Here is a 25,728-nt window from a genome sequence, read left to right on the forward strand (position 1 = left end):
TTTACAATTTTTTATTTTTTTAATCATTTATATGTTTTTATAATATATGTTTTATATAATTTATGTAATTTATGTTTTCATAATATATAAGTTTATAATTTATATGTTTTTATAATGTTTTATATAATTTATGTAATTTATATAATTTATATAATTTATGTGGTTTTTATAATATATAAATTTATAATTTATATGGTTTTTATTTTTTTAAATTTTCTTTTTTGTGTCTGAAAAAAGTTCTTTTAATTTTTAATTTTTTAATATTTTTTATAATATATGTTTTATATAATTTATATAATTTATATGGTTTTTATAATATAAAAATTTATAATTTATGTTTGTTTGTTTGTTTTTTAATTTTCTTTTTTGTGTCTGAACTTTCTGGGCTGCTATTTTCAGGCATAATTAGGGCAATTCAGGCTGCAGAGCCCTTCCTGCCCTTCCAGCTCGGGAAGCGGGCTGGGAGATGTGAGGTTGTCTGCAGACATCTGCTCTCCTGCTCCAGTTCCTGGCCCTGGATGTCTGCACTTCCCGCCCACCATCCTGGGGGAAAACGGGGGAATGGGGGCAATCTGCACTGCAGGGAGGGTTTGGAGGAGCTGGGATGCGTTTTGTGCATCCTTCAGGAGCTCGAAATAGAGCTGCTGACACTGAGGTTTTGGGAGTGGGTGCCTGCAGCATCCAGTGCTGGTGATCCAGGTCACGGAGGGATGGGTGTGTGTGTGTGTCCTGATGGCACGGCCACCACAGGCTCCTTCCACAGCTTCTGCAGGCTCAGGGCGTCCCCTGGGTGACAAGGGTCGTGGTTTGAGAGGAAGTGAGGTGTTTTGGAATGTTATGGTTTAATTAATAGGTGCTTACATTTGAATATTGGCACTTGGTGTGGCTATTGAGGACGTGGATGCGCTTCTGAGAACACAGGGGGTTAAAAGCAGAGAATTCTTAGGAAAACTTTCTTTTGGTTTTGGTTAGTGAAAGGTTTAGATTGGGCAGGGCCCACTGGGTTAGTAGAGCTTTAGGGTGTTAACTAATCAGGTGGCTTTTGCCAGATGCTGCTCTCAGTTTTTGAAAGATTTCTCATTTAATGCTTTCAATGTGGTTTTTCACAGTCTGCTGTGCTTCTCTGCTTTGTTTGCAGCTGGTGCATGGTAGGGGACATGGTGCCCCTACTCAATGCCATGTTCTGTAGCATAGGTGTTGATAAGGCTGTTGATAAGCTCTTGAAATGAATTAAGGGAGCTGGAGGTGGCTGATGGTGTCCCAGCCTCCCTCCTGCATCCTTCCCACCAGGATCCTCTCCTCCTTTGGTGCAGCTGGGCTCCATCAGAGCTCCTTCTCCCCCCTGAAGCTTTCCTTCCCGAGCAGCACAGCCATTTCCGATGGGAACACTCCTAATCACGAGTCCAAGCAGTGCAGTAATTCCTGGACTCATTATTTATCCTGATTTAGAGCCGACCCAGCAGCCAGCACACGCTGACGTGACCTCCAGCAGTTCTCCCTCGCTGATGGGGGGGACCATCCCAGGAGTGTCCCTGCCCCTCGGGGACATTGGCCCTGCTGGGGACACCCTGGTGGCTGTGCAGCCTCGCCAGGCTCTGCTCTGTGCTCTGTTCCCAGATTGCCTCTTCAAGGTGTGTCCCATGAACCGCTACTCTGCCCAGAAGCAGTACTGGAAGGCCAAGCAAACCAAGCAGGACAAGGACAAGATCGCCGACGTGGTGCTGCTGCAGAAGCTCCAGGTGAGCAGGAGCCAGGAGCCCAGAGCTGGCAGTGCCCACCAGCTGGCTGGGCGATGGCATCCATACCTCTGCTCATGCTGGTTTGGGATGAGGAGGGATTTCCAGGCTGGGTTCTCCCCCTTGTCCCCTGCCCAGCCACGGCTGTGTCACCCTCCTGATGCTTCTTGTGCAGAGGTGCTGTGGCAGAGGAGCTCTGTGTGCACAGCCCTGCACCTTGGGGCACCCCAGGGCACTCCAGGACGCCCTTCAGCACCCCAGGGCACCCCAGAACACCCCATGGCACTCCAGAACATCCCAAGGCACCCTTCAGTACCCCAGGACACCCCAGGGAACACTTCAGTGCCGCAGGGAACCCCAGGACATTCCTCAGGACCCCAGAACAATCCTCAACACCCCAGAGCACTTTTCAGCATTTCAGGACACCCAGGGCACCCCGGAGCAAACTTCAGCACCCCAGGGCACCCCTCAGCACCCCGGGACACCCGTGCAGGAGGGAGCCCTGCTTCCAGGACGTGTTCCAAAGGGCTGGGGAAGGGAAAGGCTCCCGTTGGCTTCCCCCAGCTTTGGCCAGGGCCCACATCAAACATTGCACAACGGCCTCAGGCAGCTGGCGAGGCCCCGCCGATGATTCATAAAAGCGAGGCTGGGGAGAGATTTCACTAAATCATCTCATCGGGCCTCCAGCCCAGCCCCAGCCCCGCCAGCCCCGGCTCTGCCTCGGCCAGGGGGGGCTGAGCAGTGCCAGGACAGGGTGTCCTGCCCTGGAGGTGCCAGGGCAGGGTCAGTGCCCAGCCCTGAGCCATCCCTGGCACGCAGAATTCCCATTTTCCTGCTCCCCTTAGCCAGGCTTGTAAGGTCCCAGCTGTCCTGGCCACGAGTGGTCCCAGGGGCTCATTTCTGAGCCTGATTGATTGCACCTTGCTTAGGGCTTGTCTTAAAGAGATTCTGCCATTTCCTGGCTCCTTTCTGCTGCTCCCGGTGTTTCCCTTCGCGGCCGGAGCTCAGCCCAGCCCTGCCGGGCTCTGCAGGCACTGCCCTCATCAGGGAGGAGAGAAACAGGCTGAGAACATCCCCCAGCCCACGGGGGTGATCCCCTGAGGCAGGAGCAGCCAGGTCTGGAGTGGGGGAGCCCTGCCTGTGATGCCTGTGCTCGCCTTTCTGAGCTCCTGCCCCTCACTGCTGTGCTTCTGTGGGTTTAAACTCTGTTTTCCTCACCCAAAGCAGCTCAGACAGGCTGGGGGGGCTTTCCAGCCCCTCTGCTGATGTCCCCCAGTCCTTTGTGGGCATCCCTGACTGGGCTTGGGGACAGACCCTTGCCCATGCAAGGGACAGTGTGGGAACATCAGTCCCGGGAACTCGAGCTGCCACTGCCAGCCCCCCTGGCTGCTGGCTCAGATCTGGAGGGAGATTTAGGATATCTGAGGTGCTGGATCTCCCATCAGAGCCCTGCTGCTCCCTGGAGTTGTTGTTAAACTCCCAGAGCAACATCAGTGTGGGATTTCTGGGAGCAGGTTTGTCCTGATGGCAGCAGCCACCACTGCAGGGAGGTGAGGGTGACTCCAGGTGGCACCCAGAGCTCTGAGGGCATGGAGGGTGACTCCAGGTGGCACCCAGAGCTCTGAGGGCATGGAGGGTGACTCCAGGGGGCACCCAGAGCTCTGAGGGCATGGAGGGTGACTCCAGGTGGCACCCAGAGCTCTGTGGGGACAGGTACCAGGCACATTCAGAGCCCTCACCTCCTTGGGCACTCAGGCCCTGCAGCCCCATCCTCCCTCCCAGTGCCAAGCCGTGGTTCCAGATGTTTCCCAATTCCTCTGCCCTCAGGTGAAAGGGGTGAGAGATGGGAAAGGGCAGAAGCTCTCCCAGCTCCATCCCTCACTGTTTCCCATCTTCCCATCTCAATTTTGGGGATCCCTGGGCTGGAGCTGCCGGGGCCGTGCCCAGCCTGGCACTGGGGCTGTCAGCACTCCCTCACCATTCCCAGATTTGCTGTGGGAGCAAGTTCCTGCCTCACTCCTCATGTGTCAACATCCCATCACTGCTCCCACTGCCAGAGCCAGAGTGGAAAATCTCTGTGGTTTTGGAGAGGGGCTGCTGAGCCTTCTTCACTCCTGGGGACACCTCCTGCAGCAGCAGCAGCAGGTCCAGGCCTGCTCCATCTCTGGGCATGGCACAGCTGGCACTCAGCTGGCACTCTGCCTTTGGCTGCTTGGCTTTGGTGCTGCCAAGAGCCCCCAGTGCCCACATCCCCCATTTTGGGGGTTTGACCCCCATCCCCAGCCCGAGCCCAGCACCCCTGTTCAGTGTTACGCCACAGCCTGCTGTCCTGGGGGAATTCTGGTGCCAGGGTTAGGGTTAGGCCTCATGGCCTTCCTGGGGCTGGTCAAGGCCACACCTTGGCCCTGGGCTGAGCTCCTGGGTGGCTCTGGGCTGGAATTCCTGGTTGAATTCATCCCTGGGGGACAGAGGGTGCTGACCCCGATCCCAGCCCGTCCCATCCTTCCCAAAGCCGGGGCTGGGAGTGACCCTGCTGGGATTTGCTCCTGGGGAGGGAGGAGGGAGCTGCCCCACCCTCAGCTCTTCTCCTCTCGGAGCAGCACGCGGCCCAGATGGAGCAGAAGCAGAACGAGACGGAGAACAAGAAGGTGCATGGGGACGTGGTGAAGTACGGGAGCGTCATCCAGGTACGGGGCCAGCAGGGATCAAACATGGATTAAATATGGATTAAACATGGATCCAGCAGGGATCAAACATGGATCCAACACGGATTAAACATGGATCCAACACGGGGCCAGCAGGGATCAAACATGGATTAAACATGGATCCAGCAGGGATCAAACATGGATCCAACACAGGGCCAGCAGGGATCAAACATGGATTAAACATGGATCCAGCAGGGATCAAATTTGGATCAAACATGGATCCAGCACAGGTCCAACATGGATCAAACATGGATCCAGCATGGGTCCATCATGGATCAAGCATGGGTCCAACATGGATCAAACATGGATCAAACATGGATCCATCACAGATCCATCACAGGTCCAGCAGCGATCCAGCTGGTCCAACACAGATCCAACACAGATCCAGCATTGATCCAGCATGGATCCAGCATGGGTCCAGCACAGATCCAGCACATCTGGGAAGGGGCTGGTGTTGCTGCACTTCTCATCTCCCCCACCCTTTTGTCCTGCAGCTGCTGCACATGAAGAGCAACAAGTACCTGACGGTGAACAAGCGTCTGCCGGCGCTGCTGGAGAAGAACGCCATGCGGGTCACCCTGGATGCCACCGGCAATGAGGGCTCCTGGCTCTTCATCCAGCCCTTCTGGAAGCTCAGGAGCAACGGGGACAACGTGAGCCTGGGGCCCAGCAGTCCCTGAAGGGGGAGCTCCGTGCCTGGGCTCGGCTCCACACCCAGGTCTCACCCTCGGTGCCCTTCTCCCATTTTGCTCCCCAGGTAGTCGTGGGAGACAAAGTCATCCTGAACCCCGTGAACGCCGGGCAGCCGCTGCACGCCAGCAACTACGAGCTGGCTGACAATGCTGGCTGCAAAGAGGTACAGGAGGGGCTGGTTTTTTCCTTCTCTTTTTCCTTCTTTCCCTTTGTCCTGGGGTCGTGACCGTGCTCTCTTGCTCTGCAGGTGAACTCGGTCAATTGTAACACCAGCTGGAAAATCAACCTGTTCATGCAGTTCTGCGACCACATGGAGGAAGTGCTGAAGGGGGTAAGGAAGGAGGTTTGGCTGCGTGGACCCGACAGGCTGTGGGGGACAGGACGTGTGAGCCTTGTCCTGGCTCTGTGACAAGGGCACAAAAGAGCTCCTGCCTTGAGGGCTGTAATTCCTGCTTGAATTCATCACCTGGAGAACAGCACAGTGAGGAGGAGTGGGATATTTTAGGATCTGCTGGCAGCAGGGAGCCAAGGGCACAAATTACCGACCTCAGGGTGTTGAATTGACTTTTGGGGACAACCCCACGCAGTGCCAGCAGTGGCCTCTTGTGCAGGGACAATTCCAGCAGCTCAGCCGTGCAGCAGGGTGGCTGTTGCCTGGGAAAGGAACTTTCCCTGCTGAGCTATTGTTCGGGGCTGAGGTCCTCCAGGAAGCAGCTGGATGGATGTGGATTGTTGGGATCAAACAGCCCTTCATCCCCAGGCACTGTGCTTATCCCAGCTTCCCACATCCTCCTTCCCGGGGTGTTAATGCCTTAAACAGGTCTGGGAGTGGAGCCTCTGCCTGCTCCAGGGCTGGAAAGTGGAAAGTGATGGATTCACATCCATTTATCCTGTGGGGGTGGAAGCAGAGGGTCAGTGCATGGATAATGGGAGTGATGGCAATGCAGGGTGCCTGTGCCCTGTCGCCTGGGCTCAGAGGAGCATTCGAGCTGCCTGGGGCAGGTTTTAGCAGAGCTCCAGGAGGTTGGATGGGAAGAGGTGACAGTGCCCTGTGGTCCCCAGGGTCCCACAGTCCTGCCATGCAGCTGGGAGCTGTGTCCAGGAGGAATCCTGTCCCCTTTGCAGCATGAGGGGTCACAAGAGGAGATGCATTGCAGGACAGTGATGGAGAAATTTCTCCACTGACTGAGTGGTTAAACATGGGAACAGGCTCCCCAGGACAGTCACCATCCCTGGGAGTATTCCAAAATGAGTAGACAAACACTTCAGGTTACAGTTTGGTGGGCATGGTGGTGAAAGAGTGGATTTAATGACCTTGGAGGCCTTTTCCAACCTGAAAGACTCCAGGATTCTTTGACCCTGAGCCCTGTGTCCTGGTGCAGGGGGACGTGGTGAGGCTGTTCCACGCCGAGCAGGAGAAGTTCCTCACCTGTGACGAGTACAAGGGCAAGCTGCACGTCTTCCTCCGCACCACGCTGCGCCAGTCAGCCACCTCAGCCACCAGCTCCAACGCGCTGTGGGAGGTGGAGGTGAGCGGGGCAGGGTGTGGAGGGGTTGTCTGGAGCTGTCCCAGCCCCTGCCGTGCTGTGGCTGAGCTCCCCCTGCCTCTCTCAGGTGGTTCACCACGACCCGTGCCGAGGGGGAGCCGGGCACTGGAATGGCTTGTACCGCTTCAAGCACCTCGCCACGGGCAACTACCTGGCAGCAGAGGTAAGGGGGTGGCAGAGGGCTGCAGGAACGTGCCCTGGGGCTGTGGCACCCCTTGCAAAGGCAGTGCCCACCTCGGGCAGGGAGTGATGCCCACTGTTTCCCCTGGTCCTCTCCAGTTTGCTCTGGGAGCCCCTGTGGCTCCTCCTTGCTGGCAGGAGATGTTGACACCTGACCACCGTCATCATTTACCTGGTTTGGGACCAAATTTCCCCCCTGAAATCCCCCAGTGAAGGGGCTCACTTGCTCAGATTGTCTGGGTTTGGCTCCTTTTCTGGCCCAGGGGGACAGGAGGGGGTGGCTGGGGCGTTTCTGCGCTCACCCCATGCCAAGGGACCGACTGGCACAGCCCAGTGCTTGGAAGTGGGACATGACTCACCCTGCTGTCCTCACCTGGCAGAGGGTGGGGGCAAAATCTGGGTCTGGAAGCACCATCTGCCAGGTTTTTCTGCTGCCTTTTAAGGCCAGATCAAGGCCTCCTGATGGAGGCACAGGGAATTGCTGCACTTGGATACTGGGGTGTGTTTGGCACTGCCAGCACCGAGGGCTGTGCTCTGCTGCCAGGGCAGCAGGGACATCCTGGGGATGTTCCCCAGCTGGAGAAGACACCCAAGGGCAGCCCCCAGGACCCTTCCATCACTGTGGGATGGAAACCAGCAAACAGTGGGACTCTGAAATGGGTGCTTTAAACCCAAAGACACTCTGTTAACACTTGAAGACAAAAGAACTTGAAGACTGAGCCCATCCTGGGCTGGTGCTGCTCACTGGGAGCTCAGCCTGGAGCCTCCAGGGAGTTCTTGCTGCCACACAGAGCCCAGGTCTGCTCCCCTGGGCTTCCCCATCCTCCTCCCAGGGCTGGGACACTGTGCAGTGGGCACAGGTCACATCCTCCAGCCCCACCTGGGCAGGTCTCCTCTCCGTGCAGTGTTCAGGGAAGGCAGGAACAGGGATCACACACCATCCCCAGGGGTTTGGAGGGACCGAGCAGGAGGACTGACAGCTGCTTTTCATCTCCCTCTTTAACTTTTCAGGAAAACCCAAGTTATAAAGGAGACGTGGCTGAGCCCAAAGCAGCGCCCACGGTGAGCAGAACCGCTGCTGCCGCTGCCCCAACCACGCCAGCTCTCAGCCAGGGCCTGAAAGCAGGGAAATGCCCCAAAACAGAGCCCTCTGAGGGGACTACAGCTGAGTTTGTCCCTCTGTGCCAGCCCAGCACCCCTGCCCTGCACTTAGAGCAGTGTCCCACAATGAGAGGGCCCTGCCAAAACCTCTCAGAGGGGTCCCACTGCATGTTGGCTCCCCAGGCCACAGGGAAATGCTTGGTGGATGAGAGAGCTGGACGTTCAAGGGGGTTTTTCTGTGCTGTTGGTGAGGTTTGGATCGGGGGGGGCCTCGTAGCTCAGGTGCATCCATGCTGCTTGTGCTCCACTCATGAGAGGCTCAGCCCCAGCAAAGCTTCTGCTGCATCCCCCCGATGCCCTGGGCACTGGGGACCCCCGAGCCGGGCTCAGAGACCCCCTCCCCACCGTGCAGGGGGGCAGCAGCCGTGCCAGCCGCAGGAACACCGGGGAGAAGATCAAGTACAGGCTGGTGGCCGTGCCCCACGGCAATGACATCGCCTCCCTCTTTGAGCTGGACCCCACCACGCTGCAGAAGACGGATTCCTTCGTCCCACGGTACAGCAGTGGGGTCAGGGTGAGGGAGGAGGCTGAGTGCCGGGGAAGGGCAGTGCTGGTGTGTCCCCGTGGGGGTCACTGGGCAGGACACTCTGTGGGGGTCACTCAGCAGGACGCTGTGCTGTTGGCAGGAACTCCTACGTGAGGCTGCGCCACCTGTGCACCAACACCTGGATCCAGAGCACCAACGTGCCCATCGACATCGATGAGGAGAGGCCCATCCGCCTCATGGTACAGCCCCGCTCCCTCCTCCCTCCCTGGGCTTGGTCCCTGTTCCCCAAGAGCTCTTAGGCTGCTCCTTCCCTCCCAGCGCCCAGGGACTGAAACACCCTGGATGATCCAAAGGGGTGGGTGGACACCAGCCTGGAGCCCACCCCAGTCAGCCAGAGCCCACTCCAGCCCCTCTGGTGGGGACAAACTGGGTCACTGATGTCAACAGGGGTGGTGGCAGATGGTGGGGACATGCCTGGCGTGGCCTTGTCTGTGTGATGCTGCTGCTCTGTTGCTTCCCAGCTGGGCACGTGCCCCACCAAAGAGGACAAAGAAGCTTTTGCCATCGTCTCCGTGCCCGTGTCTGAGATCAGGGACCTGGACTTTGCCAACGATGCCAGCTCCATGCTGGCCAACGTGGTGGAGAAGATGAACGAGGGTTTCCTCAGCCAGAACGACAGGAGGTAAAAGGGAGATGGGGCTGTGCTGGGCTCCTCCAAGGGCTCCCCCAGGATAGGGCCCCTGCCTGGTGCTGGTGCCAGCACTGCCCTTGCTTCCCTGCCCACAACCCAAATCCACGCCTGCTTCTCCCAGAAGCCTGGCGAGGAAACCAGATAACGGCACAGCCCCGCTCTGGCCCCTCCTAGAAAAATATCCCAGAAAAATATCCTAGAAAAATATCCTAGAAAAATATCCGAGGGGCTGGGAGATGGCCCCACGATAGGGGCAGCCGCCTTCGTCACTGTATTATTTTTAGGTGGGTGGGTTCTTGGTGCTTCCTGAGCAAACACAGATCCCTGTGGGACACAGCGAGCGGCTTCCGCCCTGCCAGCCTGGCCCACGGGGGTGACCACAGGGGAAGAGGTGTTAAATGCAGAATCCCTGGTGTAAGCCACAAGCAAAGCTCCCCAGACATTCACCCTGGCATGTATAGGAACCATGGGGGCTGCACATCCAGCCATTGACCTCCATCAGGGAGTGCAGGATCAGCCAGCAGCTCCCCTGGCAGGTTTCTGAGGCTCTTTGGTCCCCAAAACCCACCAGCATCACTGCAGGGACCTGAGTCTGGGCAGGTGAGCAGCCCCCAGCCCACTCACCCCATGTCCCTTCACAGGTTTGTGATCCAGCTGCTGGAGGACCTGGTGTTTTTTGTCAGTGATGTCCCCAACAATGGCCAGAACGTGCTGGACATCGTGGTGACCAAGCCCAACCGGGAGCGGCAGAAGCTGATGCGGGAGCAGAACATCCTGAAGCAGGTGGGTGGCCCTGGGGCCCTGCATCCCAGCAAGGCTGGGATGTGTCCTGTGGACATCTCCTGTCCCGCTCAGGGCCACTCTGGGGGCCAGAGGGATGGAAAACACCACGGGGAAGGGTCTGGCCTCCAGCTCATGCCATGGTGTCCAGCCGTGCACAGGGGGCTGGTGTGGAGCAGGACACAGCCCTGATCTCTGCTTTTGGGCAGATCTTTGGGATACTGAAGGCCCCATTCAAGGACAAGGGCGGGGAAGGGCCCCTGGTGAGGCTGGAAGAGCTGTCGGACCAGAAGAACGCTCCCTACCAATACATGTTCCGCCTGTGCTACCGCGTGCTCCGGCACTCCCAGGAGGATTACCGCAAGAACCAGGTGCTGGGGGCCGGGGGGGGGACTCCCCATCCCCGTGGAGCCTCAGGGGGACATCGCTCACAGCGCCTCCGTGCCCTCTGCAGGAGCACATTGCCAAGCAGTTCGGAATGATGCAGTCGCAGATCGGCTACGACATCCTGGCCGAGGACACCATCACGGCCCTGCTGCACAACAACCGCAAGCTGCTGGAGAAGCACATCACCAAAACGGAGGTGGAGACCTTCGTCAGCCTGGTGCGCAAGAACCGCGAGCCACGGTGCGTGTGTGGGGGGCTCTGTGGAGGGAGAGGGGAAGGGGAGCCGTGGGGTCTCGGGTTGCTGTTTGTTAATTGCTGCCCCGGGATGTGCAGGATGTCTCTGCTCCAGCCCACGTGGCTGAAGAATGAGTATGGACTCTTCACTTTTCGGTTGTTTATTAATTCTTAGCTATAAAATTTTCTTTCTGCCCAGCCAAGATCTGCTCAGCAGGGCAGCCACAGGCACTGTGACCACTTCCAAGGTGGTGTTGTCCTTTTATACTACAAACTACATATAACATATTGACACTTAATTCCCAATACCCATCACCTATGTTAGACAGTGAACTTCTACTCTAAATCAATCCCAAAGTGCCAACATCACTGCAGAAAATGGAGAACAGAAGAAGAAGAAGAAAGGCTGGACATGCCCAAGTCCCTCCATCTTGTCCCCATAACCCCCATACCAAAAATCCTAAAATCGACCTTTTCACCCTGTGATAATTTTCTTATTATGCTATTTAAACTTCTGTGACTTTCAGGTCCTCATACAAAGCTGGTAACTTGCTCCAGGGGTCATAATCAAATCCTCAGGTGTTCTGGGCTGTGTGCCGGGGTCCTGGGCAACTCTGGACACCCAGAGGGATGCACTGAGTTCTGACAATGGGGAACCCCCTCTCATGGCAGAGCTGCCTCTCCCCTGGCAGGTTTTTGGATTATCTCTCGGATCTCTGCGTGTCCAACCACATCGCCATCCCCGTCACGCAGGAGCTGATCTGCAAGTGCGTGCTGGACTCGAAGAACAGTGATATCCTCATCAAAACTGAGTGAGTGGATGAGGGAGGGTTTTCCACATCAGGGTGGTGTGGGATGGTTGTCAGGCGCCCACCAAAGCCTCTCACTCTGCAGCTGGAAGGAGAGAAAATATATCGAAGGGTTCATTGGTTGGGATAAGAACCAGGAGAAATCGCTCATCAAATACAATCACAGGCAAAACAGGCTCTAGTCAGGGATGTGAATTAAGTTCATTCTTAACTAAATCAGAGCAGGATAATGAGAAGGTAAATAAAACCCTTACACCTTCTCCCCATCCTACAAGAAACCCTCTGCAGGATGGGCCTGGTCCCACTGAAGCTCCATCACCTCTTGAGGTGCAGCCCCTCCATCCATGGGAGCATCTCCAGATTTCCCCTTTCCTGTCCCAGGCTGAGGCCAGTGAAGGAGATGTCCCAGACCCACGAGTACCTGAGCATTGAGTACTCAGAGGAGGAGGTCTGGCTCACCTGGACGGACAAGAACAACGACCACCACGAGAAAAGCATCCGGCAGCTGGCACAGGAGGCCCGGGCTGGCAATGCCCACGACGAGAACGTGCTCAGCTACTACAGGTGATGCTCCTGTGGCACCTCCTGTCCAGGTGAGGCTGTGAGGGTTGCACGGCCTCACTCCCTCTCCCCCTCACCCCTGGGCAGGTACCAGCTGAAGCTCTTTGCCCGCATGTGCCTGGACCGCCAGTACCTGGCCATCAAGGAGATCTCCCAGCAGCTCGGGGTGGACCTGATCTTCCTGTGCATGGCAGATGAGATGCTGCCCTTCGACCTGCGCGCCTCCTTCTGCCACCTCATGCTGCACGTGCACGTGGACAGGGACCCCCAGGAGCTGGTGATGCCCGTGAAGTTTGCACGGCTCTGGACGGAGATCCCCACAGCCATCACCATCAAAGAGTGAGACACACCAGGGCTCGGGATGGCTCTGAGGGACAGGGCAGGACAGGGGTGGCAGATGACATGGCAGGGAGTTTGTGGAGTGATCTGGGTGGGTTTGAGCCCTCAGAAGGAAGTGGGCTCCATCTGTCTCAGCATCACTGCTGGTCACAGTGGCTCTGCACAGCGCTCCTGCCTGCTGGGTGTGAGGACACCCGCTGTCCCCAGCTCACCCCGATGTGTCCCCTTGCAGCTACGACTCCAACCTCAACACCTCACGTGATGACAAGAAGAACAAGTTTGCCAGCACCATGGAGTTCGTGGAGGACTATCTCAACAACGTGGTGAGCGAGGCCGTGCCCTTCGCCAACGAGGAGAAGAACAAGCTCACCTTCGAGGTGCGGCCCCTTGCAGGGTGTGCCACGGTCTGGCTGCTGCTGCCCCTGCAATGTCCCTGTCCCCCACCGTGGATTCTCCTGCTCAGCCCCGAGCAGGGCGAGGTCTGGAGCTGCCTTGTCCTTCCCCAGGTCGTCAGCCTTGCCCACAACCTCATCTACTTCGGCTTCTACAGCTTCAGCGAGCTGCTGCGCCTGACACGGACCCTGCTGGGCATCATCGACTGCGTCCAGAACCCTCAGCTGATGATGCAGGCTGTCTACAATGATGAGGTGACAGGTGAGTCCCTGTTTTCCATGATCTGCCCAGTGTTTTCCAGTTTTGGTGGCAAGAAAACCAGGCACTGCTTGCTGATGTGGCTAGCTGTGCTGTAGGACATGGGGTGGTGAGCCCTTGGCTATGCCAAAAGAAATATTTGGTGCCTTCTGCTCGTTCTCTGATTAAGTCCAGAGCATTTTCCAGTCCAAGTGGGTCCTTCCTTGGTCCTCTGCCACCTCCCTCTCCACCCACTCTAACTGTGGCTGCCTCTGCAGGGAAGAATGTGCGGAGGTCGATCCAGGGCGTGGGGCAGATGATGTCCACCATGGTGCTGAGCAGGAAACAGTCCATCTTCAGCTCCCCCAGCCTCAGCACTGGCTCTGCCCCGGAGCAAGTGGACAGAGGAAGGAGCATTGAGAACGAGAACATTGTGGTGATGGAGACCAAGCTGAAGATCCTGAAGATCTTGCAGGTTGGAGCCAAAGGAGTGGTGGGACCTGTGGGATGAGGGTGTGTAATGTGATTTTCTCAAGCAGGGGCACAGTTGGTGTGAAGAGGGCACTCAGTCACTTCTGGTTTTTCTTTCCCTGCTGCTTCCAGTTCATCCTGAATGTGCGGCTGGACTACAGGATCTCCTACCTGCTCTCTGTCTTCAAGAAGGAGTTTGTGGAGGTTTATCCCATGCAGGACAGCGCAGCCGATGGCACAGCTCCAGCCTTTGACTCCACAAGTAACTCTCCCACTTTGCTCCTGGTACACCCCCAGCTCAGCAGACCCCAGGGGCTGGGAGGACACAGGTGGCAGAGGTGGCACCTCCAGCATAAGTGACATCTCCAGCATAAGTGACATCTCCAGCAGCTGCTGCTGGCAGGGGGCAGGGAGGGATGGAGTCAGCGTTTTGGTGGGAGCAGGATCAGGGAGCTGGGTTGGTTCCTGTGGGTTCCTGCCAAGACACAGGGCTGGCATTGTCCACCCTTGTCACTCCCTTCCTCTCCCTGCAGCTGCAGCCATGAACCTGGACCGGATTGGGGAGCACGCCGAGGCCATGTTTGGTGTGGGGTGAGTGCCTGTCCCCCATAGCTCCCCTGGCCACAGAGCCCTTCCCCTTCTGTCCATCCTGCTCAGGCTGGGAGCTGCAGGTGATGAGCAGGATGAGGCTCTAAAGGCTCCAAAGCTGTCCCCATCAGCCCCTGAGCTCCCTGCTGATGCCCAACGCTTCCATCCCGCTCCAGGAAGTCCAGCAGCATGTTGGAGGTGGATGACGAGGGAGGGAGGATGTTCCTGAGGGTGCTGATCCACCTGACCATGCACGACTACCCCCCACTCATCTCCGGCTCCCTGCAGCTCCTCTTCAAGCACTTCAGCCAGAGGCAGGAGGTCCTGCACACCTTCAAACAGGTGACACTGAGGGGACCTGGAGATCCCACGCCTGGCTGTGGGTGGGGGACATGGTGTGGATCCTGGCCCTTTCCTTGGGAGGGAGATCTGGGAGGGGGATTCGTGCCCCAAGCTGGAAACCCCTGGGAATGTCACTGCAGGTCCAGCTCCTGATCTCAGCCCAGGACGTGGAGAACTACAAGGTGATCAAGTCAGAGCTGGACAAACTCCGCATGATGGTGGAGAAATCAGAGCTCTGGGTGGACAAGAAGGGCAGCACCAAAGGGGACAGCACAGGGGAGGGGAACAAGAAGGAGAAGAAGGAGGTGAGAGCCCTGAGCAAGATCCTGGGATCCAGGGTGGGGAAGGAGTGGGAGGCAGGGGAGCAGCTCACCTTAATCCAACGCCTGATGCCTCTGGATGGGCTCGATGGGAGGCTCCAGAGGGTCCTGTGGGGTGTGGCTGGAGGGGCACAGTGTGACCCCAGTGCTGTCGTGTCCCCTGCAGCACGGTGCCGACGAGGAGGTCATTGCTCCAGGCGAGAAAAGCAGTGAGAACTACCAGATAGTGAAGGGGGTGAGTGAGACCAAACCCCGGTGCACTGGCAGGAAGGAAAGGGGCAAAATCCTTGGGGGGGGATTTCCAAGTTCTGCTGTGCTTCAGTAGAAACAAGTGCAAGCCTGGCTTGGTCCTGCCAGCTCAGCACAGGGAAAAGCTGTCACATCATTGCACTTGAGGGGACTGGAGGGCACTGGGTGGGTGACAGCTATGAGGGCTGTGCACGGAGGATCCCTGAGGGCGGCTGAGATTTGTGAGTAAAGCAGGGAACACCCAGGATTACGGAGGGAACACATGGAATGCAAACCAGCCCCAGGGCTGGTGGCCATCCTGAGTGGCTCCAGGCTCAGCCCCTGCCTGCTGTGGTCTCTCTGTCCCCAGATCCTGGAGCGGCTCAACAAAATGTGCGGGGTGGGGGAGCAGGTGCGCAAGAAGCAGCAGCGCCTGCTGAAGAACATGGATGCCCACAAGGTGATGCTGGACCTGCTGCAGATCCCCTATGAGAAGGTGGGTGGACAGAAACCAGCTGGTCCTGAGTGCCCAGGGCAAAGGGGGCACACAGGGACCCCCCTGAGTGGCCTCCTGCCACTCCCATCCCTCTCAGCTCCACGTGTTTCTCCTCTGTCCCCTCCTCAGGGGGATGCCAAGATGATGGAGATCCTCAAGTTCACCCACCAGTTCCTGCAGAAGTTTTGTGCTGGCAACCAGGAGAACCAGGCCCTGCTGCACAAACATCTCAACCTGTTCCTGACCCCAGGGGTAAGGAGAGGACATGGAGGGGCAGCAGCGCAGGGAGGGAATTCAGCACCACTCCTGGGGCTGAGAGCGCGGGATGGAAAAGCCAGGAGGAGACACCAAGCAGGGCAGGAGTTGGGGGCAGTTCCTGCAGCCCCCTGACCTCACTCTGCCCCTTGTCCCCAGCTGCTGGAGGCAGAGACGATGCAGCACATCTTCCTCAACAACTACCAGCTGTGCTCGGAGATCAACGAGACGGTGCCGCAGCACTTCATCCACTGCGTGGCCACCCACGGCCGCCACGTCCAGTACCTCGACTTCCTGCACACCATCATCAAGGCCGAGGGCAAGTACGTCAAGAAGTGCCAGGACATGATCATGACTGAGGTGAGGACCTCTCCTGCAGGGCAGGAGTTGGGGGGGGAAGCAGGACAAGGCTTTTGGAACCTGCACCGTTGGCTTCTTCCTTGAGAAGAGCCTTCCAGCCGTGCTGGATCCTCCCTGGAACCAGCCAGCCCCAGTGCTGGTGGACATCTTGAGTGGCCATCAACCATCTCCAGGGGCTCAATGCAAGGTCCAAGAGTCAGCTTGGGAGTCCCACAATTTTTGATTGCACTGCGAATGCCTGGTTTTCCCTGTAAACACAAATCCCTGTCCCCTTTCCCAGCCACTGCTGCTCATCCCCACTGCACAGGGGACACCATTGGCCTTGGAGGCTTCTGACCTTCCACAATTTTTGATTGCACTGTGAATGCCTGGTTTTCCCTGTAAACACAAATCTCCGTCCCCCTTCCCAGCCATCCCCCGCTGCAGAGGGGACACCATTGGCCTTGGAGGCTTCTGACTTTCCTTTTTCAGAGTGGTGAGCACTGAGCACTGACCCTTCCCTGCAGCTCACCAACGCCGGGGATGACGTGGTAGTTTTCTACAATGACAAAGCTTCACTGGCCACCCTGCTGGAGATGATGACAGCAGCCAGGGATGGGGTGGAGGAGAACAGCCCCCTGATGTACCACATCTCCCTGGTGGACCTGCTGGCTGCCTGTGCCGAGGGCAAGAACGTCTACACCGAGATCAAGTGCACGTCCCTGCTGCCCCTGGAGGACGTGGTGCGGGTGGTGACACACGAGGACTGCATCACAGAGGTACGGGGTGGCAGCCAGGAGGACACTGGGCTCTGCACTGGTTGTCCCCTGACGGTGTCCCTGCCCCTTTCCCCATCCCTGACAGGTGAAGATGGCCTATGTGAACTTTGTCAACCACTGCTATGTGGACACGGAGGTGGAGATGAAGGAGATCTACACCAGCAACCACATCTGGACCCTCTTTGAGAACTTCACCCTGGACATGGCCCAGGTGCTTGGGGAGGGTTGGGTGGGAGGGACACAGCAGTGGTGGCTCGGATGGGGACAGGGTGGTGTCACCAAGGCTCCTTTGAATCCTCCTGCAGGGCATGGATACACATGTGGGACCTCATTCAGCTGCCACACTTGGGGCTGGGGGGTGGTCAGGGCTCTCTGTCCCTCTGGGCAGACAGGAGCTGGCCCTGGTGCCATCAGTGCCCTCCCTGTCCTCACAGATGTGCAAGAAGAGGGAGAAGCGCCTGCCGGACGCCACGCTGGAGAAGTACGTGCTGACGGTGGTGCTGGACACCATCAACGCGTTCTTCAGCTCGCCCTTCTCAGAGAACAGCACCTCACTGCAGGTGACAAGGGTGGGCAGGGTGGCAGAGGGGGACAGCAGCTCAGCCAGGCCCCCAAAACACAGTTTGGATGCGTGTACTGACAGTCCTGTCTCCTCCAGACCCACCAGACCATCGTGGTGCAGCTCCTCCAGTCCACCATGAGGCTCCTGGAGTGTCCCTGGCTGCAGCAGCAGCACAAGAGCTCGGTCGAGTCCTGCATCCGCACGCTGGCCATGGTTGGTAAGGAGCCACTGCCGTGCCCAGGGGACAGAGGACAGGGCCACCCTGGGCCAGCAGCGAGCAGGACACTCTGTCCCTCCTGTGGGGGTGGCAGGACACCGTGGTGAGGGGCTGCCAGCTGGGGATGGGGACATTTCAGCTCCAGGATGGGCTTTTTTTGAGCTTCATCTCAGCATTCCCAGGATAATGTGAGGATAACCAGAGCCTGGGCTTGGCTGGGAGCTCCCTGGTGTGTCCTTGCCTGGACACAAAGCCAACATTGACAGTGGTTTTCCCTGGCCAGGACTTTGCCCTCAGTGTGCAGCTGCCTGACTCAGGCTGAGGGCTGTTAGCACTGAGTCACCGTGGAAAGGATTGCTGGTGGCTGGGCTCTGGGTGGGGATTTCCCTTTGGAATTCCAGGCAGGGTGCTTGCAGCCTCCCCACGCTGGGCTTTCCCAACCAAAAACTGGGGCTGGGGCCAGTTTCCACCCTGTCAGGTGCTGTGGGTTTGGGGACATGTGTGAACACTCCAGCCCATACTGCCCTGGAGGAGTTTACTGATGTATTTACTCCAAATCTCTGCTGCAAACGAGGTGAACACTGGTGAAGGGATGCCCAGACAGGGTGGTGGGACCCAGCTGGGTGATGGCTGTGCCAACCCCACCCCTGTGTCCCTCAGCCAAGAGCCGCTCCATCGCTCTGCCCATGGACCTGGACGCCCACGTGAGCTCCCTGCTCAACAGCAGCTCCACCAGCACGGTGCAGAGGAACACCTCCAGCTACAAGGCAGCCACACGCACCTTCCCTCGTGTGTCCACCACCCCCAACCAGTGGGACTACAAGAACATCATCGAGAAGCTGCAGGTACGGGGCAGGGCGTGGCGGGGCTCAGGAGGGCTCTGGCATCGCAGGGTCCCTCTCCTGTGTGTCCCCTGGCTCTAAGGGGTTGCTGTGGCCTGCAGGACATCATCAACGCCCTGGAGGATCGCCTGAAGCCGCTGGTGGAGGCCGAGCTGTCCGTGCTGGTGGATGTCCTGCACCGGCCAGAGCTGCTCTTCATGGAGGGCACGGAGGCGTTCCAGCGCTGCGAGAGCGGGGGGTTCCTGTCCAAGTGAGCCTGGGCTGGGGGTCCTGGGGGTGCTGGGAAGGGTTTGAGACCCTCACCATGGGTGCTGGGAAGGGGTTGGGAGCCTCATCCTGGGCAGGCTGTGCATCCCTGTGTGCCTGCAGCTGGAGGGGCGATGGGGCTGGCTCCCCCTGGGATGCCCAGGTCCCTCCCGGCTGTGTGACAATGGCTTTGCTGTGCCAGGCTGGTGCAGCACACCAAGGACCTCATGGAGACGGAGGAGAAGCTCTGCATCAAGGTGCTGAGGACGCTGCAGCAGATGCTGGTGAAGAGGAACAAGTATGGAGAGAGGGTGAGCAGCATGATGTGTGTCCATCCAGCCCCACTCCCAGGCTGGCAGAGCCCACCCTGGGCACCCAGGGGTGCTCAGCTGGTTCTGCCCTGGCCCCAGCCTTGGCATGGGGACACTGGTGATGTTTGTTTGCCTTGGCAGGGCAACCTGCTGCGGAAAATGCTCATGAACAATTATCTGCAGAACAAGAGGTCCAGCTCCAAGGGGGAGATGGGGGATGCTGCTGGGGGAGGTGAGTGCCCCTCTCCTGCCCCTTCCCCTCAAACAGCGACGATGGGACCAGGTCTGTGGCTCGTTGCCAGCTCCACAGAGGAGCAGAGGGTTTGGGGAGGTGAAGGGATGGCACTGAGATGCCCCTGGCAGTGGTGGAGCTGTGCTGGCCCTGTGCTGCCACAGCCTTACATCCCTGCTGTCCTCTGACACAGGCCAGGACCAGGACTGGTCAGCCATTGCTGCTGTCCAGTGCCGGCTGGACCGTGAAGGGGCCACCAAGCTGGTGGCTGACCTCATCATGAACACCAAGAACGAGAAGATCTTCCAGGAGAGCATCCTGCTGGCCATCCGCCTGCTGGATGGAGGCAACACCGAGATCCAGGTGCTGAGGGGAGTTGGGCAGCCAGGGGTTGATGTGGGCAGGGTGAGGGTCCAGTGCTCAGCCCCGGGCAGAGCAAACAAACCTCTTGTTTGTGCTGAAATCTGACGATTGGAGTTTCCCAGCTCCATGGCTGGATGAAGGGCTGCAGGCTGTGGGAAGAGCAGGTGGCTCCAGGTTGTTTCTGGAGTTCTGCTGATGCCCTCTGCCGGGAATTCCTAAAATGGCTCAGGGCTGCAGCACTTGTGGAGGACCTCCAGGTTTTTCCCAAGCCCTTTGTCACAGAGAAGCTGAAAAATGGTGTGTGCAAAACCCAGTGGGGCTCCAGCAAAAACCAGATTATCCTGGGCAATGCCTGCAGTGCTGAGGCTGCTGCCCAGAGGGACAGGCAGGGACACTTCGGACCCCGCTGGTGGGGACTGAAGCGAGCGCCCTTTCACCAGAAATCCTTTTACAACCTCATGACGAGCGACAAGAAGTCCGAGAAGTTCTTCAAGGTTCTGCACGACCGGATGAAGAAGGCGCAGCAGGAGACCAAGTCCACGGTGTCGGTGAACATGAGTGACATCGGGAACAAACCCCGTGAGGACAAGGACGAGCCAGAGCCTGGCACCAAAGGTATGGGCACTGTCCCCTTGTCCCCTCAGGAAGGCCAGCGCTGGCTTGGTGACAGGCTGAGCTGAGGAGGGGACAATTCCTATGGTGGTGTTCACAGGGGTCTCAGAATGAGGGAAGAGATGAGAATGTTGACTCTAAGTTTTAGAAGGTTTGATTTATTATTTTATGATATATATTATATTAAAACTATACTAAAAGAATAGAAGAAAGTCCATCCAGCACAGGCTGAGCTGAGGAGGGGACAATTCCTATGGTGGTGTTCACAGGGGGAAGAGACGAGAATGTTGACTCCATGTTTCAGAAGGCTTGATTTATTATTTTATGATATATATTATATTAAAACTATACTAAAAGAATAGAAGAAAGGATTTCATCAGAAGGCTGGCTAAGATTAGAATAAGAAAGAATGATAACAAAGGCTTGTGGCTCAGACAGAGAGTCCGAGCCAGCTGGGCTGTGATTGGCCATTAATTAGAAACAACCACATGAGCCCAATCCCAGATGCACCTGTTGCATTGCACAGCAGCAGATAACCATTGTTTGCATTTTGTTCCTGAGGCTTCTCAGGAATAAAAATCCTAAGGAAAGGGTTTTCCGTAACACGTGTCTGTGCCATATTCCCTCCAGGACGAGGAGACGCCTTCCTGCTGCCCGGCACCCCCACGAGGTACCCGATGGCCGTGGGGTTCCGCAAGGGCCACGAGCCCGGGGAGCAGGGCCAGAACAACGAGATGGGGGTGACAGTGCTGATCATGGAGCCCATCCTGCGCTTCCTGCAGCTGCTCTGTGAGAACCACAACCGGGACCTGCAGGTTGGTGCTGGAGCCATGGGGTTCTGGGGGGTCAGCTCTGGGCTTGGGCTGGGGGAAGGTTGGAGACAAAACGATGCAGACACGCTGCTGTTCTCGAGGTAAAAGGGAAGTTTATTTTCTGACTCTAACATTTATAGGTTTCTAAAAGTGACAGTGGACTGGAGGGTGACCCAGTGCCACCTCTCCAATGGCACTGAGCAAACCAATGGTCCATCAAATTTTTTCCTCCTCTATAACAGAATGCAAAACAATCAGTTATTTACAGGAAGTGCTTGAGAAAGTTTGTTACAAGGATGTAAATATCAGAAGGCTTAGAAAATCTTTAAAAATCAGGGCGACAGTTGGGATCTGCCCCAGTTTGGCCCCAAAATTCCGTGGCACCCAGCAGCTCTGTGCCTCAGTTTCCCCATGTGCAGTGCACCATCCAGCTTGGGGCTGTGGGAGGAGTTCATGGCAGGAGTGGCTGTGGGACTGAGGTCTGAAGGTTACAGGGGCAGTCCCAGCCCAAATGTCCCTCAAACTGCAGCTGGAGGCGTGTGGGGAGAGAGGGATGGGGACTCCATTGCTGGGCTCTGCTCCACAGAACTTCCTGCGGTGCCAGAACAACAAAACCAACTACAACCTGGTGTGTGAGACGCTGCAGTTCCTGGACATCATGTGTGGCAGCACCACGGGCGGGCTGGGGCTGCTCGGCCTCTACATCAACGAGTACAACGTGGCTCTCATCACCCAGACCCTGGAGACCCTGACCGAGTACTGCCAGGGGCCCTGCCACGAGAACCAGGTCTGGGGGCCTTCCCCAAAGCTCATCACAGGCCAGGGGAGCTTCTGGGGGGATGTGGGGGAAGCAGGGACCGGTTTTGGGTTCAGAATGTGGAGCAGAATGTGGGCAGCAGAGGTCACAGTGTTCCTGCACAGGTCACCAGCTGCTGCTTGGCTGCAAAATGGGGGGTAAATAAAGGGGGGTAAATAATTCAGTGGTGTGAATGGGTCCTTTGCAGGGAGAGGGGAGGTTTGGGGGCCCAGGGCTGCAGGCAGGGCAGTGTTTCAGACCAGGGCTGTGCTGGAGGGTGGAGCTGGGAGGACTGGCAGGATCTGTGGGATAACACACTGCCCGACTCCCCCAGAGCTGCATCGTGACCCACGAGTCCAACGGGATCGACATCATCACAGCCCTGATCCTAAACGACATCAGCCCCCTCTGCAAGTACAGGATGGACCTGGTCCTGCAGCTGAAGGTGCACAGAGGCCTGGGCTGGGCTGCTAGGAATGTGTCTGTGTGTCACTATGTGTGTCACTATGTGTGTCACTATGTGTGTCACTGCGTGTGTCACTGCGTGTGTCACTGCGTGTGTCACTGCGTGTGCCACTGCGTGTGCCACTGCCAGGACTCACGGGCAGGGTCACAGGGTGTGCTGTGGGGTGAGGTTGTCATTGTAGAGGGGGCTCTGTCTGTGTGGGTGTGGGGGCAGATGGGCTCGGTGGGGCAGAGCTGGGGCATCTCCACCACACTCAGATGCCCCTGGCACAAGGGAGTTGGATAATTCTGCCCACCCCAAATCCCTGGGCAGTGGCAGGGCACAGCTCCCCTCATCAAGGGCTTCTCCTCACCAGGACAATGCCTCCAAGCTCCTCCTGGCCCTCATGGAGAGCAGGCACGACAGCGAGAACGCCGAGCGGATCCTCATCAGCCTCCGTCCCCAGGAACTGGTGAGGGAACTGGGAACGTCCCACTGAGCCCCCAGCCCATGTCCTGGCTCATGCTGCAGTTTCTGCCTCCCTCCTCCACGACCCACATCCTCTGCCCTGGGTCCTGGCTGCAGTTTCTGCCTCCCCTGCCCCACTGCTTCTCCTCCTGCCCCAATCCTGGCTGGAGGAGGAAGCAGGGAGTGGGGAGGAGCTCAGTGCCCCTGTGCTGCCTTGCAGGTGGATGTGATTAAGAAGGCCTATCTGCAGGAGGAGGAGTGTGAGAATGCTGAGGTTTCCCCCCGGGAAGTTGGACACAACATTTATATCCTGGCGCTGCAGGTAGGGAGCTGTAAAAGCATCCTGCCAGGCTGTGCTCACAGGTTGCACTTTTCCCTCCGTAATTATGCACATTTCCCTCCATAATTCTGCACATTTCCCTCCATAATTTTGCACATTTCCTGCAGCCAGATTGGCCTCCCTGGAGAGCCAAATGTGCCTTTGGCTGTGGGGAGCAGCCGTGGCTTGCTGGCCATCCTGTGCCCCGTGTCCCCCTGCCGCGTGTGCTGGGGGCTGCCTGCCATGCTGTGCTCACTGTCACCACCCCTGTCCCCCTCCCAGCTCTCCCGACACAACAAGTCTCTGCAGCAGCTCCTGAAGCCAGTGAAGCGAATCCAGGAGGAGGAGGAGGAGGGAATCTCATCCATGGTACGGAGAAGCACAGCCCCCACAATCCGCCCTGATCTGAGGCTGTAAAAAGCCTTTGCAGAGCCCACCTGGGCTTTGTTGTTCAGGATTTGATGGATTTTGGTGGGATTAAAGAGGGAGAGACACCTGAAAGCCCTTTTAGCCAGAGGTAGGAGCCCAGAGGTGTGTGTGCCCTGCTGTGGGGTGACACAGGCTGGTGGCCCTGGGGGGGTCCTGCCCTTACACACTTCCCCCTCCCTTCCCTTCCTCCTTCAGAAAGGAAGGGCCGAGTCCTTCGCTGCTGTTCCTGGCCCAGGTACCTCAGATCCCGACAAGATTCAGCAGGAATGTGATTTCCCCGGGGGTTTTGTGAGCACCGGTTTGTAATTTGTGGATTAGCAGCACTTGGATGTAATTATTGCAGGGAATCGATTGTCTGTCACGGCGGGGAGCACTCGCACCCCTCACAGAAGCTTTAATTCATTTGCTTTTCCCTGGAAACCTCATCAGCTGTGGGAGATGTTGAGGCATGTTGGATCCTCATCCTCTCCCTTTCCCTTTCCCATCCAGCTCAGCCTTAACAACAAGCAGCTGTCACAGATGCTGAAGTCCACGGCCCCAGTGCAGGAGGAAGAGGAGGATCCGCTGGCTTATTATGAGAAGCACACATCCCAGATCGAGGCAAGACCTCCTGGCTGTTGGCTTTCCATGAATCCCACCTGGCTCCAGATGCCTCGTGTCTGATTATCTTGCACCAAGAGCTGCCCCCTCTTCCCACGGCCATGCTGGCAGGAGCATTAACTCCAGGAACTGAGGGATGAGCAGCCCCCTGGGCCCTGCCCTTCTCTCCCAGCAGCAGTGGGATGCAGCTGATCCAGCAGCCTCATCCTTGGCATGGATCCCCCATTCCCACACTCCTGCTTACCCCAGCCAGAGCTGCCTCTGCTGGGGGAACTTTGGAAGCTTTTAAATAAGGGGCTGACAATATTTAGACCCTGTGAAGCTGGAGGGAGGAGGGGTAGGCAGAGCTGGATGTGAGAAGGAGGAAAAATCCCCAGCAGGGCAGGATCTGAGGGCTGTGCATCCTGCAGATCGTGCGGCTGGACCGGAGCATGGAGCAGATCATCTTCCCTGTGCCTGGGATCTGTGAGTTCCTCACCAAGGAGACCAAGTACAGGCTCTTCACCACCACGGAGCAGGACGAGCAGGGCAGCAAAGTCAGCGACTTCTTTGACCAATCCTCCTTCCTGCACAACGAGATGGAGTGGCAGAAGAAGCTGCGCAGTAAGAGCAAGGCAGAGCCTCCCTCCCTCCCTCCCTCCCTCCCCTGGGCTGCCCCGCTGGGAATCTGGGACATTCCTGCAGGGAAAGGGCTGGGAATGGCATGGCTGAGCTGCCTGAGCTCTGCAGAGCACCACACACCTGGCACAGTGCAGGGAGTGAGGGTTGAAATCCCAGCCATGGGCTCCTCTGTGCTCTCAGGGCACCTTGCTCATGTTCCCTGGGATTCCAGCTGAGGTGTTTTCCCTGGAGAGCCCTTTCAGTTGCCTTCTCCTAAGCCAGGGTCTTGTAGCTGCACGTGGGAAATAAAACCTGTTTCTCTGCCCCCTGCAGACCTGCTCAGGGGCTTCCAGGGTGGAAAACCTGGCTGTAAATCCCGGCTGTAAATCCCAGGAACTGAGTAGAGGGTTGCACTATGGATACTGGGATGCAGCTGAGGAGTAGTGTAGGAGCTGAGAGGGAGGACAGAGCCAACCTGATTCCAGGGTCTCAGAGCAGGTTTCCAGAGGGCTGGGAGACCAAGGAATGTGAGCAGAGTCACTTAGAAGGTGCACTCCTCTTCTAACAGATGGACAGGAATGTTTTCAAAACACTTCATGAATGGTTTGAAGAAGGTGGGAGGCTGGGTTGGTCTGGGGGCAGCAGCTGCAGAGCCCACAGGGGTCTGGGGTGGCACAGAGGGTCTGGGATGGCACAGGGGGGCTCCAGGAGGGCACAGGGGCTCCAGGAGGACCCGGTTGGCACGAGGCTGGCTGAGGTTTGTGTGTTGCCTCCTCTCCCCCCAGGCATGCCGCTGATGTACTGGTTCTCCCGCAGAATGACGCTCTGGGGAAGCATTTCCTTCAACCTGGCCGTCTTCATCAACATCATCATTGCTTTCTTCTACCCCTACGTGGAAGCCACTTCCATGGGTAAGTGTCCAGGCATCTGCTGCTCCTCTGGGTGGGAGGAGCAGGTCCTTGGGCCGGAAAAAGGCAGATCCCTGAGCTGCTACAACCCCAGGTCCTTTCTGCTGGATAAAGGATTAATCAGGATTTCAGTTTCCAGCCCTCCCACCCCTTCCTCCTCAAGGAAACCTCTCTCTCCTGGGCTGCCCTTCCCCTGTTTGTACAATGT

General features: G+C 57.4%; 1 protein-coding gene across 1 annotated transcript in view; it reads left to right on the forward strand.

Moving 5' to 3' along the window:
• Nucleotides 1–25,728, forward strand: part of ITPR3 (inositol 1,4,5-trisphosphate receptor type 3) — a 41,318-nt gene that overhangs the window by 9,004 nt on the left and 6,586 nt on the right. The window contains exons 3-49 of the mRNA XM_036398362.2: nucleotides 1,618–1,739; nucleotides 4,337–4,423; nucleotides 4,936–5,094; nucleotides 5,199–5,297; nucleotides 5,382–5,465; nucleotides 6,517–6,663; nucleotides 6,749–6,844; nucleotides 7,873–7,923; nucleotides 8,375–8,517; nucleotides 8,649–8,748; nucleotides 9,031–9,191; nucleotides 9,842–9,983; nucleotides 10,190–10,351; nucleotides 10,435–10,607; nucleotides 11,294–11,413; nucleotides 11,792–11,974; nucleotides 12,059–12,310; nucleotides 12,543–12,687; nucleotides 12,817–12,964; nucleotides 13,219–13,415; nucleotides 13,544–13,673; nucleotides 13,945–14,002; nucleotides 14,176–14,341; nucleotides 14,482–14,646; nucleotides 14,828–14,896; nucleotides 15,260–15,385; nucleotides 15,515–15,637; nucleotides 15,800–16,000; nucleotides 16,507–16,758; nucleotides 16,844–16,969; nucleotides 17,193–17,318; nucleotides 17,417–17,537; nucleotides 18,198–18,382; nucleotides 18,481–18,629; nucleotides 18,828–18,936; nucleotides 19,078–19,168; nucleotides 19,362–19,531; nucleotides 19,972–20,146; nucleotides 20,774–20,958; nucleotides 21,542–21,742; nucleotides 22,086–22,196; nucleotides 22,573–22,668; nucleotides 22,885–22,986; nucleotides 23,266–23,352; nucleotides 23,902–24,012; nucleotides 24,423–24,615; nucleotides 25,398–25,523. Coding sequence (XP_036254255.1) covers nucleotides 1,618–1,739; nucleotides 4,337–4,423; nucleotides 4,936–5,094; nucleotides 5,199–5,297; nucleotides 5,382–5,465; nucleotides 6,517–6,663; nucleotides 6,749–6,844; nucleotides 7,873–7,923; nucleotides 8,375–8,517; nucleotides 8,649–8,748; nucleotides 9,031–9,191; nucleotides 9,842–9,983; nucleotides 10,190–10,351; nucleotides 10,435–10,607; nucleotides 11,294–11,413; nucleotides 11,792–11,974; nucleotides 12,059–12,310; nucleotides 12,543–12,687; nucleotides 12,817–12,964; nucleotides 13,219–13,415; nucleotides 13,544–13,673; nucleotides 13,945–14,002; nucleotides 14,176–14,341; nucleotides 14,482–14,646; nucleotides 14,828–14,896; nucleotides 15,260–15,385; nucleotides 15,515–15,637; nucleotides 15,800–16,000; nucleotides 16,507–16,758; nucleotides 16,844–16,969; nucleotides 17,193–17,318; nucleotides 17,417–17,537; nucleotides 18,198–18,382; nucleotides 18,481–18,629; nucleotides 18,828–18,936; nucleotides 19,078–19,168; nucleotides 19,362–19,531; nucleotides 19,972–20,146; nucleotides 20,774–20,958; nucleotides 21,542–21,742; nucleotides 22,086–22,196; nucleotides 22,573–22,668; nucleotides 22,885–22,986; nucleotides 23,266–23,352; nucleotides 23,902–24,012; nucleotides 24,423–24,615; nucleotides 25,398–25,523 — 6,525 coding nt within the window. The remainder of the gene's footprint in view (nucleotides 1–1,617; nucleotides 1,740–4,336; nucleotides 4,424–4,935; nucleotides 5,095–5,198; nucleotides 5,298–5,381; nucleotides 5,466–6,516; nucleotides 6,664–6,748; nucleotides 6,845–7,872; nucleotides 7,924–8,374; nucleotides 8,518–8,648; nucleotides 8,749–9,030; nucleotides 9,192–9,841; nucleotides 9,984–10,189; nucleotides 10,352–10,434; nucleotides 10,608–11,293; nucleotides 11,414–11,791; nucleotides 11,975–12,058; nucleotides 12,311–12,542; nucleotides 12,688–12,816; nucleotides 12,965–13,218; nucleotides 13,416–13,543; nucleotides 13,674–13,944; nucleotides 14,003–14,175; nucleotides 14,342–14,481; nucleotides 14,647–14,827; nucleotides 14,897–15,259; nucleotides 15,386–15,514; nucleotides 15,638–15,799; nucleotides 16,001–16,506; nucleotides 16,759–16,843; nucleotides 16,970–17,192; nucleotides 17,319–17,416; nucleotides 17,538–18,197; nucleotides 18,383–18,480; nucleotides 18,630–18,827; nucleotides 18,937–19,077; nucleotides 19,169–19,361; nucleotides 19,532–19,971; nucleotides 20,147–20,773; nucleotides 20,959–21,541; nucleotides 21,743–22,085; nucleotides 22,197–22,572; nucleotides 22,669–22,884; nucleotides 22,987–23,265; nucleotides 23,353–23,901; nucleotides 24,013–24,422; nucleotides 24,616–25,397; nucleotides 25,524–25,728) is intronic.

The sequence above is a fragment of the Molothrus ater genome, chromosome 25 (assembly GCF_012460135.2).
Source record: "Molothrus ater isolate BHLD 08-10-18 breed brown headed cowbird chromosome 25, BPBGC_Mater_1.1, whole genome shotgun sequence".
Taxonomy (NCBI): domain Eukaryota; kingdom Metazoa; phylum Chordata; class Aves; order Passeriformes; family Icteridae; genus Molothrus; species Molothrus ater.